Source organism: Mya arenaria, chromosome 13 (genome assembly GCF_026914265.1).
Source record: "Mya arenaria isolate MELC-2E11 chromosome 13, ASM2691426v1".
Lineage (NCBI taxonomy): Eukaryota > Metazoa > Mollusca > Bivalvia > Myida > Myidae > Mya > Mya arenaria.
The window spans coordinates 42157890-42172635 of NC_069134.1; the positions used below are offsets into that span (position 1 = coordinate 42157890).

The following is a 14746-nucleotide window of genomic DNA, read 5'->3' on the forward strand; positions in this document are numbered from 1 at the left end:
AGAGACATTTGCACCAACACTTAGAAAGTTATTGTTTATTTTTGCTTTTCCTTAACAATTAAAAACAAAGATTTAATGAATTAAAAAAAAAAAAAGCAAAAATGAACAATACTTGTTACATAACATCATATTCAGAACGTGAATTATTATGACACTATTGCATTTAGCCGAAATAACTGCTTTGTATGCTAATACAGAGTTTGATTTCCAGGGTGTCTTGTTCTTAAAAGAGTAAAAATCACGACAAAACTCGAGCATGAGTCCATTCAGAATTTCAAGGTGCTGCAGGGGGCCTTCAACAAAATGGGGGTAGACAAGGTGAGAAGGGAGACAACTCCTGTGTGAATACTCTCCAGTCTGGGAGGTCTGAAGTGGTCATCCAAAGGGAGAGCAATCCTATGAGTTTTGCTGAACCAAGGGAGACAACTTGTTATTTAATGTATTTGCCCACTAATCACAATATTCACATTCCTTACAGCAAATATATTAATATTTGGCCCATTTCTTCAATGATCTATGTCAAGTGGAATTTTCTTAGTAGTATTAATTATGTATTTATTTGAATGGTATTTGCCTTTATCAAAACTGAAAAACAAAGTCTTGGAAATGAAAAAACAACATGTTACAGTCTGTGATGTACTTAAAGATTTAAGATTTTTTAAGTTTAATACAACTAAGATTCTTGAATGAAATGGGCCACTGGATGCTAGTAGGATAAGAATAATTACCAAGCTTTTCACAGTGCTTGATTAATTTGAAAGCCACAGTGAACTCATTTAAAAGAATGGTTTTCAGATTTGAAATGTCCATGGGATACCATCCATGGGTATACATTTTAAGAACAAGTTCGGAAATTCAGTTGTTGTCTCTCAATATGGGTAGGGGATCGTAAGGTATTTTGGTGAAATATTAACATTTGAAATTCTATTTCGGGAAAGAAATGTCCATATAATGGACTTAAAATGGCATGATTTGAAAGAAAAAAATATGAAAATTGATTTTCAATTTAAAATCTATACTAATTTGTGTAGCTCTTGTTAGGATCTATAAATTATAAATATCTTACAGGAAATCTCATCTTGCTAGCATCCTGCATGTGAAATACAGCATGTGATTTTACAGTATATACTTAAGTATAATCTTAATCTTATACAAATCCTCAAATATAATACAAACCTACACTCGACCAGTCATCGAAATGAATAAGTTTTGATCAATACGCAATATTATAACGAGCCCTGCTTTGTGAAATTCTGATTCTGAACAAGCCCGAAAAGTTTCAGCTCTTCAGGGCATGCGGGCTTTGGCTAATTTCAATCACTGCTAAACTATTTCTATTGCTGTATACACATGCTCACTGTTTTTAGCTGTGAATGTTGTAGTTTAGAAAGCGTCGCTGTAGGGCATAGTTACAACATTCAAGTGCAATTTCCTTGCTTACTAACCAGACTTTGGAAGAAGGAATAGAAAAATCTTACTTAGAAAAATCTTTCTTTTTTTTATTTCCTGGAAATGCAGATTTCACACACTTGCCCAATTTTCTCTATTTTATTTAAAAAAATAATTCAATGAATATAGCATTCCTGTCTGGTATAATTTAATCATTTATTTAATCTTCTACTTGGCTAAAAACCATTTCTCAAGGGATTTTCTTTGGGGCTGGTACAAACTTAAATCACTCAGTTAGTATTAACAGCTATATTTATTTTTCTGGATTTTTTACTCTTGCACATGTATGTTAAATACATTTTCAACTACATAATTACAATAGTATTCCTTCCTCCAAACGCATGCATACTAACCCAGAACCTTTTATTTACAGTCACCGCAATAGCAGTTCCTTGTTTAGAGTTAATAGAAGTTTCCTGTGATACTTTCGAAATAATTCTGAGTTATCGTTTTAACATTGTTCCCTTTTCTTTCATATTGGTCTCTTCAGGCGCCATCCTACTTAAAAAAGTGAAATACAACACAAATTTAGAACATGAATACATACAGAATTTCAAGTTCCTGCAGTCCTCGTTCGGGAAATTGAGTGTCGACAGGGTAAGTGGAGACGTCGAGACCTTTCGTCCGAGCGTGCCACTCATGCCTTGATATATATTTTGTGTTGCAGTTTTGTTAGGGTTTTCATGTGTTGTCGCTTCTTTTGTTGATATTGAAATACATGTTACTATGCTGCTTTATTGATTTAGGGTTTTGCTTCATTGGTGCATTTTTTTGTTTTGAAGGGGGGGGGGGGATGCTGCTTTAAAGGGAAGTATCCCTGAGGTTGTTTTTTCTTCTATGTCTCATGAAAACTTTATATACATTTTTTTTGCTGTAAGATGCACAAGTTCCATGATTCTTATTGCAGCACACTTTAAGCAATGATAATATCTAGACTAAATTAAATAAACTTGCACTCCAAGCTGTGTCCATTGAAAAATAAAAGGGTATCTGGGCCAGTATTCAGTATTGATCTAAACCTTAATCTTAGTGATTCCATTCAGCTAAATATACAGGCCAATCAAAACACTTTGTTTCTAATCATAATTTTAAGTTCAATCTAAGTTGAATATTGAATACGACCCCATGGACAAATCAACTTCAAGGGCCTCAATTATTGATATCAATGATGGATGAAATACAGCTAATTCATGAGACTGTTCTACATGTATTGAATGTAACTACCTCTTACAACAGGGATATCTGCCTTTGAATTAAGTGTCGATCAGTTCAGGCTTATGTGTGTCAATTTTGGTGTTTCGTGTTCTTGATGGGTTTAACCTCATTGGAATGACAATTAACTCCCCACCCCATCTTATTTTGATGTCATCAATGCATGTAGACGTAATGGTTTATAACATGCCGTTCGTTGAAATGCAACTGTTTTCATATTTTCTTTAAAAAAATATAAATAAAATCTTCATTTTTGGCAATGAATTTTGTCATGTGATAAATGAACCTTACATTAGTTGCCATTTACAGAACTTGTTACAGAAACATTATACAGCTCGCCAAAGGCTTTCTATTTAGGTCTTCTTAAACTCGTTTTATTTTTTTTTATCATAAATGACGGCGTTAAGGTTAATTACGTGATTATATATTTTTTGATGTGAGATCAAAAATAAGAAGCATTGAAAATGTGCACGCTACATAGTGACGTTGTGTTCTAAAATTGATGAAAACTTGCTACGTCTGATTTATACCGAATTTAGTAAATAATGATCAGAAATTTAACATCCTATGTGAATGTCTGTTTCATCTTCTGGCATGTTTGGGGTCTTAGGGAATGGGTGCCTGTGTCCTTAAGAGGGGGGCTTGCATGCATGTTGTTTTCTATTTAAGGGGGGGGGGGGGATTTCGAAATTTGATTGGAAATGGGGCCCCGAAACAGACGCCCAACCTTAAGTTATGCTATTTTCAAGACCATCATCGGTAACAACGACACCGGCATATATAATAGCAGAGCCCACAGGGCTGGCTTTAAATTGTTCAAATCCATAAATCTTAAAATCCAAATTTGTCATCGAACAGTATGCTGCAGCGGTGCTATCTTTCATAATACATCAATTGATGATTAAGTTGTTTAAATTTCTAAGGCAGTCTCCACAGCCTTTTTTCTATGCATCAAAAGATATTTTGAAATGTGGAATATCTTACTATTAATGAAGAATCAGCCTAATTGCATAGAGAGGTATTCGATGATGGTCCAAGACATGTATTTCTCTATTTATATGTGTATGCATGGTATTGGTGTTACAGTAGCTCGTTATCAAGTATGACATAGTGAATTCACAAGGGTCAGTTGAATGATATGAATCATTTTTATACATTTAAATTTTAATTTTGAAAGGTTTAATTTCAGGTACTTGTATCATATGTACAGTTGTGAACTGTTGATGCTTGTTGACCCCACATCTTTTATTGGTGTCATGAATGGTAGAATATTTCTCTAAATAATATACCACAAAAAAAATATCACAAAGTTTTTTTGCCAAAATGGTAATTTCATATTAATTTCAGTTGAAACGAGGAACGCATACTGCATTAACTGAATCAATAATGTCATTTTACATATATGTAATCAGTAAAAAAAAAAACCTTTAAAATGATACCATAATTATTTGGGGTGAGCAGGCATCAAATTTAGCATTACGGCCAATGGCACTGATAGAACAAAAATCTTATTTAAACATTGGATATCTAATTCAAAAGTTATTCTGGTTTTGCTTGATGGCTTGCTTCCTGTAGAAAATCTGTTACACTATGGAGAAAATGGTGTTCACTTATGTTTTCTAAAAAAAGTCAAGGTACTGTCCTAGTCTTGGTGTTATAATGCAAAAAATCTTGACAGAAAGTAAAGAAACAGTTTACATATTCACCCTGAAACCTACTGCACATTTATATTCACATGTGTGCCATTGTTCACAGCACTGGCTGTAAAGGCCCATAAAATAGGTTGATGCAAACAAAAGAAGATATAATGCACTATTATCGGGTTTAACTGTTTTGGCTTCGATGATCAAAACAAAACAGAAGTATTTGATTTCTGTATACAGATATAAAAAATATTAGCGATATTTTGTTGCTTTTTTAATTGGGAAATATTGGCAATGTAGTTATTAATTAAATGAAAAAAAATATTTATAATGGCTAATATTTTTTTATCTGTACAAAACTGTAGAAAAATATTTGCATCATCCTTATTGTGTCCCTTTAATAGCTGCCTTTAAAAAAGTCAACAAACGTTTACTATTTAAACTGAATGATTGTGTATTGTAATGTTTGTTCATTTTCAAATTCAATTATTATTTCGCAGTGTTACTCTTTTAATTTTGGTTAAGCAAAGTACATTTATGGTTCTGTTATTAAAAAAATAATCTGCCATCATCATAGCCTTTGTGTCTTTGGCTTCATTGTCATGCAAAAACTTTAACCTGGGCAATAATTAAAAAATAACTTAATCTATTTGCATGATATTTAGTACACATTGTTTACAGTGTCGTTACACTAGTGTGTAGAAAGGCCCATAATGCCTTTTCGTTAATGTGCCTCCTGATTACCTGAGAAATTACCAAGTATTGGCCTCCATATGCGGGGATCGAAAGTGTATTCTACTCATCTTGAGCAAGTAGCTTGGTTATCCATGTCATTGTGCGAAAACTATCAAATTGACATACATAGATGATTACGTGAAAAGCGGTCAAGATATTCAAATGAAACTTGGTACACAGTTGCCAAAGAATATACGCACATGTACAGCAATACTCCTAACTCTGACTTCAATAAGTGGCCAGTAATGCTGTGTTTAGAATAAAAACAAAACAACAAACATGCCGTGTTTAGAATAAAAACAAAACAACAAACATGCCGTGTTTAGAATAAAAACAAAACAACAAACAAGCGTTGTCTTTGGCTGGCATTGCTATTCCATTATATACCAAAACTGTGTTGTTATAAATTGTACATCATGTCTAACTAACGACACAATAAACATCCATTTCAGGTTATACCAGTAGAAAGATTGGTGAAAGGAAAGTTTCAGGACAATTTTGAATTTGTTCAGTGGTTTAAAAAGTTTTTTGACGCGAATTACCAAGGTCAAGAATACGACGCAGTTTCAGCTCGGGATGGACAGCCACTCGGGGGAGCAGGAAAACCAGGCGCGAAGCCCCGTACACAGATATCGGCACCAAAACAGTCCCCTGCTAGAGGTAGCGGCCATACAAGTAAATTTGGTGTATAGGGCAGAAGTTTATATTGTAAACTGTGATTTATGAGGGGTATGGTCTTAATTTTTGACCATTCAAGTGAATTGGATATTATGAAGTTTAGGTATTGTATACTATGAAATCATTGAACGGGATGTATAAAATTTATTCTGCAGCATCCCTTAAATTGTCTGTTCACTAACTTTTTGTCCAATTATCATCAAATATGGTCTGAATGTATATGGGCATAATATCTCGGACAAGTTTGAAAACCAGCCATATCTTTTGAGTCTCCCTCTCGAGATATCGCCCTTTAATTATTGAAATTTTCTTTAGTTACAGTGTCAGCTCTGTAAATCTGGATTATGTACAACCAATTTTCACCTAACTAGATGTCCTAAAAATAGATGGGCTTATTTTGTGACAGATGGCACTCAGTTGGTGGGGTTGGTCCATTTTTCAACCATACTAGTGAATTTGAAATTATAGGATAAAGTTTAAAAATTGTGTGTGATATACTGTGAAATCATGTTGTTGTTGTTGTGTTGTGGGTGTAGGGTTGGGTTGAGGGGGCTCAATTGTTTTTTAGAAGAATAGAAGTGAATTAGATAGGGCAAGGTTTTGTGTTGTGTGTAGAAAAATCATATTTTTTTAAAAAATTATTTAATTTCAGCATAAAGTCAATAAAAACACCTACTTTATGAATATTTTTAACGTTTTGAGTTCAAATGGTTCAACCATCTTTACAGCAGCAGAATGAGCACAAAATATTTCACCCCACTTTGGAAATCGCCAAATTTTTTACGGTGCTGTTGTAAACATTCTGAAGTTCATTTTTCTGCTTTCTTTTGTACATAAATACCCTTACAACGTCAAGTATGAGCAAGAAGAATAATAAATGTGTGCTTTCACCAATATGGCTAAAAGAGGAATACTTCAGCCTATAGTTGAAAGAGTTTAAGTCAGATCAACAGAAATGTTTGTGATTTTTGATAAATTATTTGTAATACTTAAGTCTTAGCCTTATGAAGTTAGACAGGACTGAAAGTCCATTTGAAAAAAAAAAGCCTTGAGGTACAAGAAAGGAATGCAAATTGTTTTAACCTTTTTAAATCGTGTTTCACTTTCACGCAATGAGTTTTGACTTCTATACTCTCTAAGGTTTTTGTATCGGAAAATTATTCTATTAAAAGAACTTGTATGCCCTTGGATGACTATAATATTAACCCAAAACAATCAAAAATGGTTTTAATTTGAAGATGTTGCTGTTTTAAGATGTCAATTGAATTATTAATTTTCATCAATCATAGTTCATTATTCACTTCATCATTCCCTTTATACTAGCAAGCTGACAGCAACTTTACATTTTTTTCCCCAAGTGACGGCAAGCAGTAAAACAACAACCACCGAGCGAAGAGCAGCCCCCGCGAAGACGACTGCCCCTCGTGCGGCCCCAGCAGCCAATCACCATGCAGCAGGAGCCAGTCACCACACGGGAGCGGCGGGCGATAGTGCCAAAGTACTGGCTTTAGAGGCTCAGGTAAAAACTTACTTTAAGCAGATATTGATAGGGAATTTTTATTCGTAGTGATCAGCATATATGTATATATTGCAGCCTAATGAAATTGTTTTTATGTCGCCTTCGAAGCATTTAGGTATAATGTTATCCCGAGGCAGCACACCTTTATGTCCGCTCTCTAATTTAAGTATTACTTATCCAGTGTTTATCTTTACACATATGTGTGTTGTCATGTATACCAGAAAACTTGATGTAACGTTTGATGAAATACACCAATTTTCTACAGTCAATGTACATTGCATTGATCTTTGTTAATTTCAATAATAAAATTCAGCAAACTTCTCGGAACTGCCATGATTTATCATCAATATTGTGTTCACTAAGGTGATCAGTTGGGTTTCCTCAGCACTCTTGTTTTCCCCACTGAACAAGACCGTAGTTTATTTACATGTGTTCTTAGGTAAATGTTTCACAATCATTTCAAAACAGAAAAGTTTATGCAGTGACTTATATATTTTTCTTCAGTTAAGTGACCTGCGGTTCACTGTGGAGGGTTTGGAGAAGGAGCGAGATTTCTACTTTGGCAAGCTCCGAGACATTGAGATCATCTGCCAGGAGGATGAGGGCTCCTCCTCCAATAAACGCATAATGGAGATACTCTATCAGACTGAGGTAGGGACAGTAAGTTTGAAATTTTGGTGCTGCAGATTTTGCAATCCTCAACCATTCGGTTATCAAGGCTGAGTCCTTGTCAAATGCTAGGGCAGATTAAAGCGCTGATGAGAATCTGTAAAGGTAGTTCTCTGGCTTGTTAAATGTTAGTGCAGATTAAGGCGCTGACGAGGATCTGAAAAAGTAGTTCTCTGGCTTGTCAAATGCTAGGGCAGATTAAGGCGCCGACGAGGATCTGAAAAAGTAGTTCTCTGGCTTGTTAAATGCTAGTGCAGATTAAGGCGCCGACGAGGATCTGAAAAAGTAGTTCTCTGGCTTGTTAAATGCTAGTGCAGATTAAGGCGCTGACGAGGATCTGAAAAAGTAGTTCTCTGGCTTGTCAAATGCTAGGGCAGATTAATATGGCAATTAGGATCTGAAAAAGTAGTTCTCTGGCTTGTTAAATGCTAGTGCAGATTAAGGCGGCAATGAGATCTTAAAAAGTAGTTCTCTGGCTTTATGATATTTTATTAGATTACATTGTACAGTCAAACCTGTATTAAGTGGCCACCTTTGGGAAAAGGTCCAAGTGGCTGCTTAAGACAGGTTGCCACTTAATCCAGGTTGGAAATTTCTGCCACTTAAACTTTGTTTGTACCATTAGCAATAGTGAAGTTGAAATTCAAATGTAGATAAATAACTTCCAAAAAGTATCAATATAATGCAGTCAATAATGTTCATACATAGCATAAAAAAAACAACACCAAAAATCAATCCACACAACTACGGTACATTAACACATTCGCTTAATCCATCATTTTCGTTTGCTTAACTCCAGACTGTAATCTAAGTGCATGAACAAATCTTGTGCCGACATTATAATATCAAGCATGTGTCCATCCACAGTTAAATTCCTTGGCAACATTTCTTGCACTTGGACCGTTTTCTAATGATTTCACATTCTTTTAGAGTCAAACACACAATTCGTTCTACTGTCAGCCATAATCACAACTAAAAACAATATCATGCACAATGCATTGTAAATATTCAGTTCATAGAAATATAAATCCTTGCATTTTGAAAATTAATATGGAAATTAATACAAAGCGTAACTCATATCATACCTTCTAGTGACAATGCAAACTGTGAATTCATAATAACCGGCGTTCTTTGTCGGTATTTATTGTTAACTTTGTAATTAATAATGTTTATTCAAGCATCTTCATTAATCGAGTCAATTCTGATCAAAACACTTGCCAATGTGTTATAAACATGATAACCGGTACTCATTGAGTAAGTGAGCAGGTGACTGTTCAACCAAGTTTGACTGTACATGAAATTGATAATCATAATGTGTCTAAGGTTATTGAGGAAGTTACCCTCAGATGGGGTATTAAATAAAAAGAAAAATCCTTCCAAAGAAATGTGCTCAAACTATTTCAAAGTATTTATTTCTGAACAAACATTGGTTTTCCTGTTATTTCAGGATGGATTTGCCCCACCCGAAGAAGATGGGAACGAAGACGAAGAGTATTAGCCCGCCCCCTTCTCTTCCTAGAAACTGTCTGTCCGCCAATCTGATATCTTTTTAATCTACATGTATAGTTCACACGTCAGCAGACCTGGATAGTTTCGTCACCATTTTGCGGCATTTCAATCTTTTCACCTACAACAGTCACAGTGTGTGCTTTCAATGATAGAAGAATACATTCTAAATAAAGATTTTACTTTTGTAAGAATAAATTAACCAAAATTTCAATGTGTATAAAGATGTAACATACTGGTAGATATGCCTACCTCAAAATTGGGTCAAAGGAGATCAAATGAGTTATTAATGAGCTGAAAGCGGATGACTTTGATGTAAGTGCTTTTAGGAACAAATTATATGAAGTGCAAGATCATATTTTCTATCGTTCTGTACTACAAAATTGCAACATACATGTATATTCATTGGTATGTAACAGATTATAAATGTCGGACTGTTGTTTCAACTTTAACGAACTCGTTCAAAACACGTTTAGTTATAATAAATTTTGTCTCATTGTTTAATGTTTGTGACAACCATAATGCTAAATTATATTATTATTTTGCTACCGCAATGTTGAAAGTATTGCAAATGATTATAAATATACATGTAACCATCACATATAATTATGTTTGATGTAAAATGGTAGGGATATTTAAAGATTTTATAATTGAATTTTGTGCTATTTTTCGTTTTTGCATAATCAGTAATCAGTTTTGGAGGATATGATCTGATAACAATTATTCTTGTTATGCAGAAAGTAAAGCTTGCATAACCTTGCGCAAAAAGGCACAAGTTTAAAACCGTTTATATTAGAGTTACATTTATCTCTGAAAATAACTTTATTTTGCTTTACAATGGGGTATTCTACGCTCAATTTTGGGCAAGGGCCCTAGTTTCTGATTTTAGGAATATCTAGCTATGAATTCTTGCAAGAAAATCTGATTTTTAGCGGTAACTTAATTATGTTAGGTACTTGTACACTGCATAATTTCAAACCTGATTACTTGACATTTTCTGTTTAGATTATTTGTGTAGAATTTCGGCCTAAGGTATTTAAAAAAAGAAAAGAAAAAAAACAACATGCATTAGGAGATTCATAAGAGAAAAAAAATGTAGCAGATTTCACGATTTGCAAAAATTCAAAATTGTCAATTAAAAAGATTATTTTTAGTCTGTTTTTGTTTTCTAGAGAGAAAAAAAGAAATTAGCTATCTTTATAGGCCTATTACATAGATGCCTTCTTATGCCTGATGTCGTAGATTTTGACAGATATTTTTTTGTTTCTGCATGCAATTTTGTACACAAACCATTCATTGTTTGCTATATAGGCTACCATGTTACCATTGTATCATATCATACACTGACTTTTGTACATAGCGTTTCAAGGGTATGATTAAAATGTTTACTTGTGTCTTTTACTTGTTTTGTTGAAATAATATTATCACCAAACAAGTTATGGCTAAATAGTTATAACAGTGGGTAACAGACAAATCTTTTGTTTCAATATTAAAATTAATGTTACATGATTTGTAAACCTTTAGTAAGAATGGTGTTTTCTTTGGATAAGTATTCCTAACAATATAATATTTTATGTCATACAAACAAAACTGGTAAATTCTTACATGTCAAACAAATTCTACCAATATCCAAGAAGGGTTATTTGATATGCACATTGGATGCCGAAGTCAGTGAAATGCAACTTTCATCGCATTAAAACTTGACGTCAGAAGCGTTTCTTGAAACTATGATACCATGATAGCAATTTTATTTGTATCCTTTGAAATGCTGCCGATGGTCTCTGGGTGTAAACATTCATGTGAAGAATTAAACAAAGGTTAGCAAATCTTTAGATGTAAATATGTGTCATTTGGGCACCCTTGCCCACCACTTGTGTACTGGTAGAGTTATCTTAGCGATGTCTCTTTGGTTTATATCGAACTTGTAAGCTCAATAGTGCTAATGTGTCGAGTAGTGTCGTATTGTACATAATAGACTATGAGATAGTTTTTCTGTTGAATTTCACTATTGCAACGTTTTTTTCTTTCTCATGGATGTTTCATTTAAAACATACAACCCACCCCAGCAACAAGTTTTAAAAAACTTCAGAAGGGGCACGGTTCAATATGAAAGCGCCTTTTTCGGGTGCGTTAATGTTTAAATGGAATAAACGTCGTATCTTTAAGTCAATATTTCTGATTTTTTTCTTGTACTTTGTGTTTTGTAATATCTGTATCCACATGCCATCATAAACTTCGCAAAAAGACACGTTTATTGAGACAAGTTTTAAATAGTTCATAATAATAATACGCTTATCCATGTTATTACACAAATACCGTTCAGACAAATTAATTTTGTGTATAATATTATAAAAATTGGATCTTTTTTGTTAATATTGATGATGATATTTTTGGTGCAAGTGAGTTTCAGGATTATCTTCTGTGATCTCAGCAATGTAATTTTGAATTTCAATGAAAATGTCCAATGAATTCTTAGAGATTCATTTTGGGCGACCATTTTGTTTGTTTTGAACATGGTATTTACAGATTATTTATAATCTGTGTTACTAACTCAATAGTGATTTTTTTGTTCAATTTTCTAACACTTATGGCTGTGTGCTGAACTAATAAATGAATTTATGGAATGAAACCATGATTGATTTGATTTTTTTACTGTTGCCTATTCAAATTTAATCCTAGATTACACAAGAAATTGTGCACACAAGAAATGGTAGTGCACACAGCAATAAATGCCATTAATTTCAATATGTCTTAATAGCCATTCAGCCTTAGTCATTATTGTCATTATATAATTGTGTTCTTGGGCAAGTTCTTGCTTAATTCTCAACCCTAAGTTCTAATGTCTGTCATACCTTGCACTTCCATATGAAGAAACCATCAGTTTATATTTATTTGTTACCAGAAAGTTTCATGTTATTGTGATTATAATACATTGGCAGAAATCTTTGATCTTTGTCTTATTTTCCCCTTCGACAACTGAACTGTTTTCATATCACAGGGCCTTTTAAGCAGTTAAGGGAAAGACACCCTAGCCCTTATTGTGTGTGTGTGTGGGGGGGGCGTATCTCCCGACAAATTTAATGTTTCGGGAGGGGATATTGATTTGGTTTTCTGTCGATAGGTCAGTCCATCCATCACATTTTTTTATGTCTGGAGCCATATCGTGCTACGGATTAGTCATATAATATTTTACTTGTGCCAGAATGTCCCCCTTCATTAAATCTTGACTGCTTGTAAATGTGGATCACATAGGATAAAAAATAGGTCACTAGGTCAAATCTTGAGAATATTTTTTCAACAAACTAGAGACATTATATTTGGTCCAACCTTATCTGAACGTTTACATGATCAACTCATTGATTAATTTGAAACTGTCATGTGGTGTAAAAACTAGGTCAAATCTTTGTAGTTATATTTGTTTGGGATACTCTACAAACATTATTTCTGGTCCAATATTCATGAAACTAGATCAGACTGTTTTCCTCGCTAAACTCTAGGATTAATATGAAACTCGGTCATCTGGTGTCAAAACAAGGTCAGTAGGTTAAATATTGGGGAAACGTGTTGGGAGCATACTAAGGGCAATATGTCCAGTCAATTTATCAAACTTGGTTAGAATGTTTTCTTTGATAACATCAATAACTAGTTGCACCTTGGTTGCTTAAGGTCAGAAACTAGGTCAAATTTAAAAAACAATCTTGTCAGAAACCAAGCATCGATATTTATTTGTTAAACTTTGATCATTGGTATTGATTGGTCAGAATTTCCTTTTTTATGTTATCTAGCTAGACTTAAAAAGTGGGTCAATAGGTCAACTGTTAAAGAAAATTTGCGAAAAAAGGGCAATATATCTCCTACATTTTTAAAGCTGCACTCTCACCGATTGAGCATTTTGTCAACCTTTTTTTTCTTGAAACGAGCCAATTTATGCGAAAATGAATGGAAACCAAGGATATAAGACTGCTGACAAAAAATAAGATCGCAGATTTTTATATTCAAGTTCAAAATTGATGTTTTATGCATTTATCTTAAACTGTTAGTGACGCTTTTAGCCATTAAACATTAATTTTCGAACTGAACTAGGAAAATCTGCGATCTGATCTGATCTTTTGTCAGCAGTCTTTATTCACTGATTTGCAGATATTTACGCAAAAATTGGCTCATTCCAAGACAAAAATAAAGATGTCCAAAAGGTAAATCTGTTATCTTACATCTTTAAAGAAACTTTATCAGTATTTGCCTCGATTAGTTTGAAACTATGTCACATGATTTTTATGTCACCTACGTTGCCATATCTGACAGAGGATATCAACTCAATGAAGTTTTGGGGGTAAAATTCTCCGAGAACGTTTTGAATTTTTTTTGACAATTAAGTTTTACAAATGGAGTAAAATATCAATAAATCAGTAAATATATCACTGATGGTCTTGGCTTTGGGATAGGAGCCAGGTATCGGCTACAGTAAGGAAGGTTTAAACGGCCCTTGGTAGGGAAGGATACCAGACAGTGTACAAAAAGATTTGTTTGTGGAGCATTGCAAATAGAACAAAGACAACATCTTGCAAAGGTAACAGATTGCAAGCATTTCATAATCATTAAGAAATTTTACTATTATGACACATATATGGGTCGACTTCTACGAATGTGGTTTGACTTCGTAGTGGTACGAGTTCGATTTGGAACGAATTCTCTTGTTATCGTGGAAGAGTGCAGTTTGATCCAGGAATATTTTTGGGACGGTAGTCATCAGTGTTTGTGTGTTTTCAGAAATCGTGTAGCAGTTCAAACGGTCAGTGTGGTACTGTACTATACATGTACTTGGGACCAATAATTCATCATACTCCCAGACTAAACCAATCGTAGCTAACAAAAATGAATAAAATTAAAAAATGTGTTGTCTGGAATGATTTAAATAAACATAAAAGTAAAAACGTCACCATATTCCTTAACAAACGTTCACCCATGATCCCGAATCATGCACGTGATTTTTCAAACTTTCTAACCATATGATTTCATTCATTGTTAGATGGTGGGGCGTTTATGGGGGCAGTTTGACTGTAATAGTACCAGAGTCTCCCAAGTGAATGCTATAGGGTACTCAATTGTTGACAACAGTCTGACTGCAGCTGAGAAGACTTGGACACAGACGCTGGACGAGCGAAATACTATGTACACACAACGTACAACAGAGCACACATAAACTATTTTGATTAAGAAATGTCGGGCTCCCTGCCTGGAACAGTCACATTCGGAACATCTTGGTCATTTTCCATCGAAACCCACCTCGGATGTATGCCGGTATATCAGTAGAAATAGTTCGTATCTTTCAACTTAG

General features: G+C 34.0%; 1 protein-coding gene across 14 annotated transcripts in view; it reads left to right on the top strand.

Annotated features, from left to right (window-relative positions):
* Positions 1–12358, top strand: part of LOC128214384 (microtubule-associated protein RP/EB family member 1-like) — a 42712-nt gene extending 30354 nt beyond the window's left edge. For 10 of the 14 annotated variants that reach the window (XM_052920820.1, XM_052920822.1, XM_052920811.1 and 7 more), the window contains exons 4-8: positions 212–318; positions 5492–5714; positions 7076–7236; positions 7741–7896; positions 9353–12358. In XM_052920820.1, the coding sequence (XP_052776780.1) occupies positions 212–318; positions 5492–5714; positions 7076–7236; positions 7741–7896; positions 9353–9403 (698 nt within the window). In that variant the 3' untranslated portion in view covers positions 9404–12358. Of the gene's footprint in view, positions 1–211; positions 319–1939; positions 2047–5491; positions 5715–7075; positions 7237–7740; positions 7897–9352 lie in introns of all 14 variants that reach the window. The other 4 variants (XM_052920812.1, XM_052920817.1, XM_052920816.1 and 1 more) reach the window with 4 other exon arrangements.
* Positions 12359–14746: the final 2388 nt, after the last annotated feature.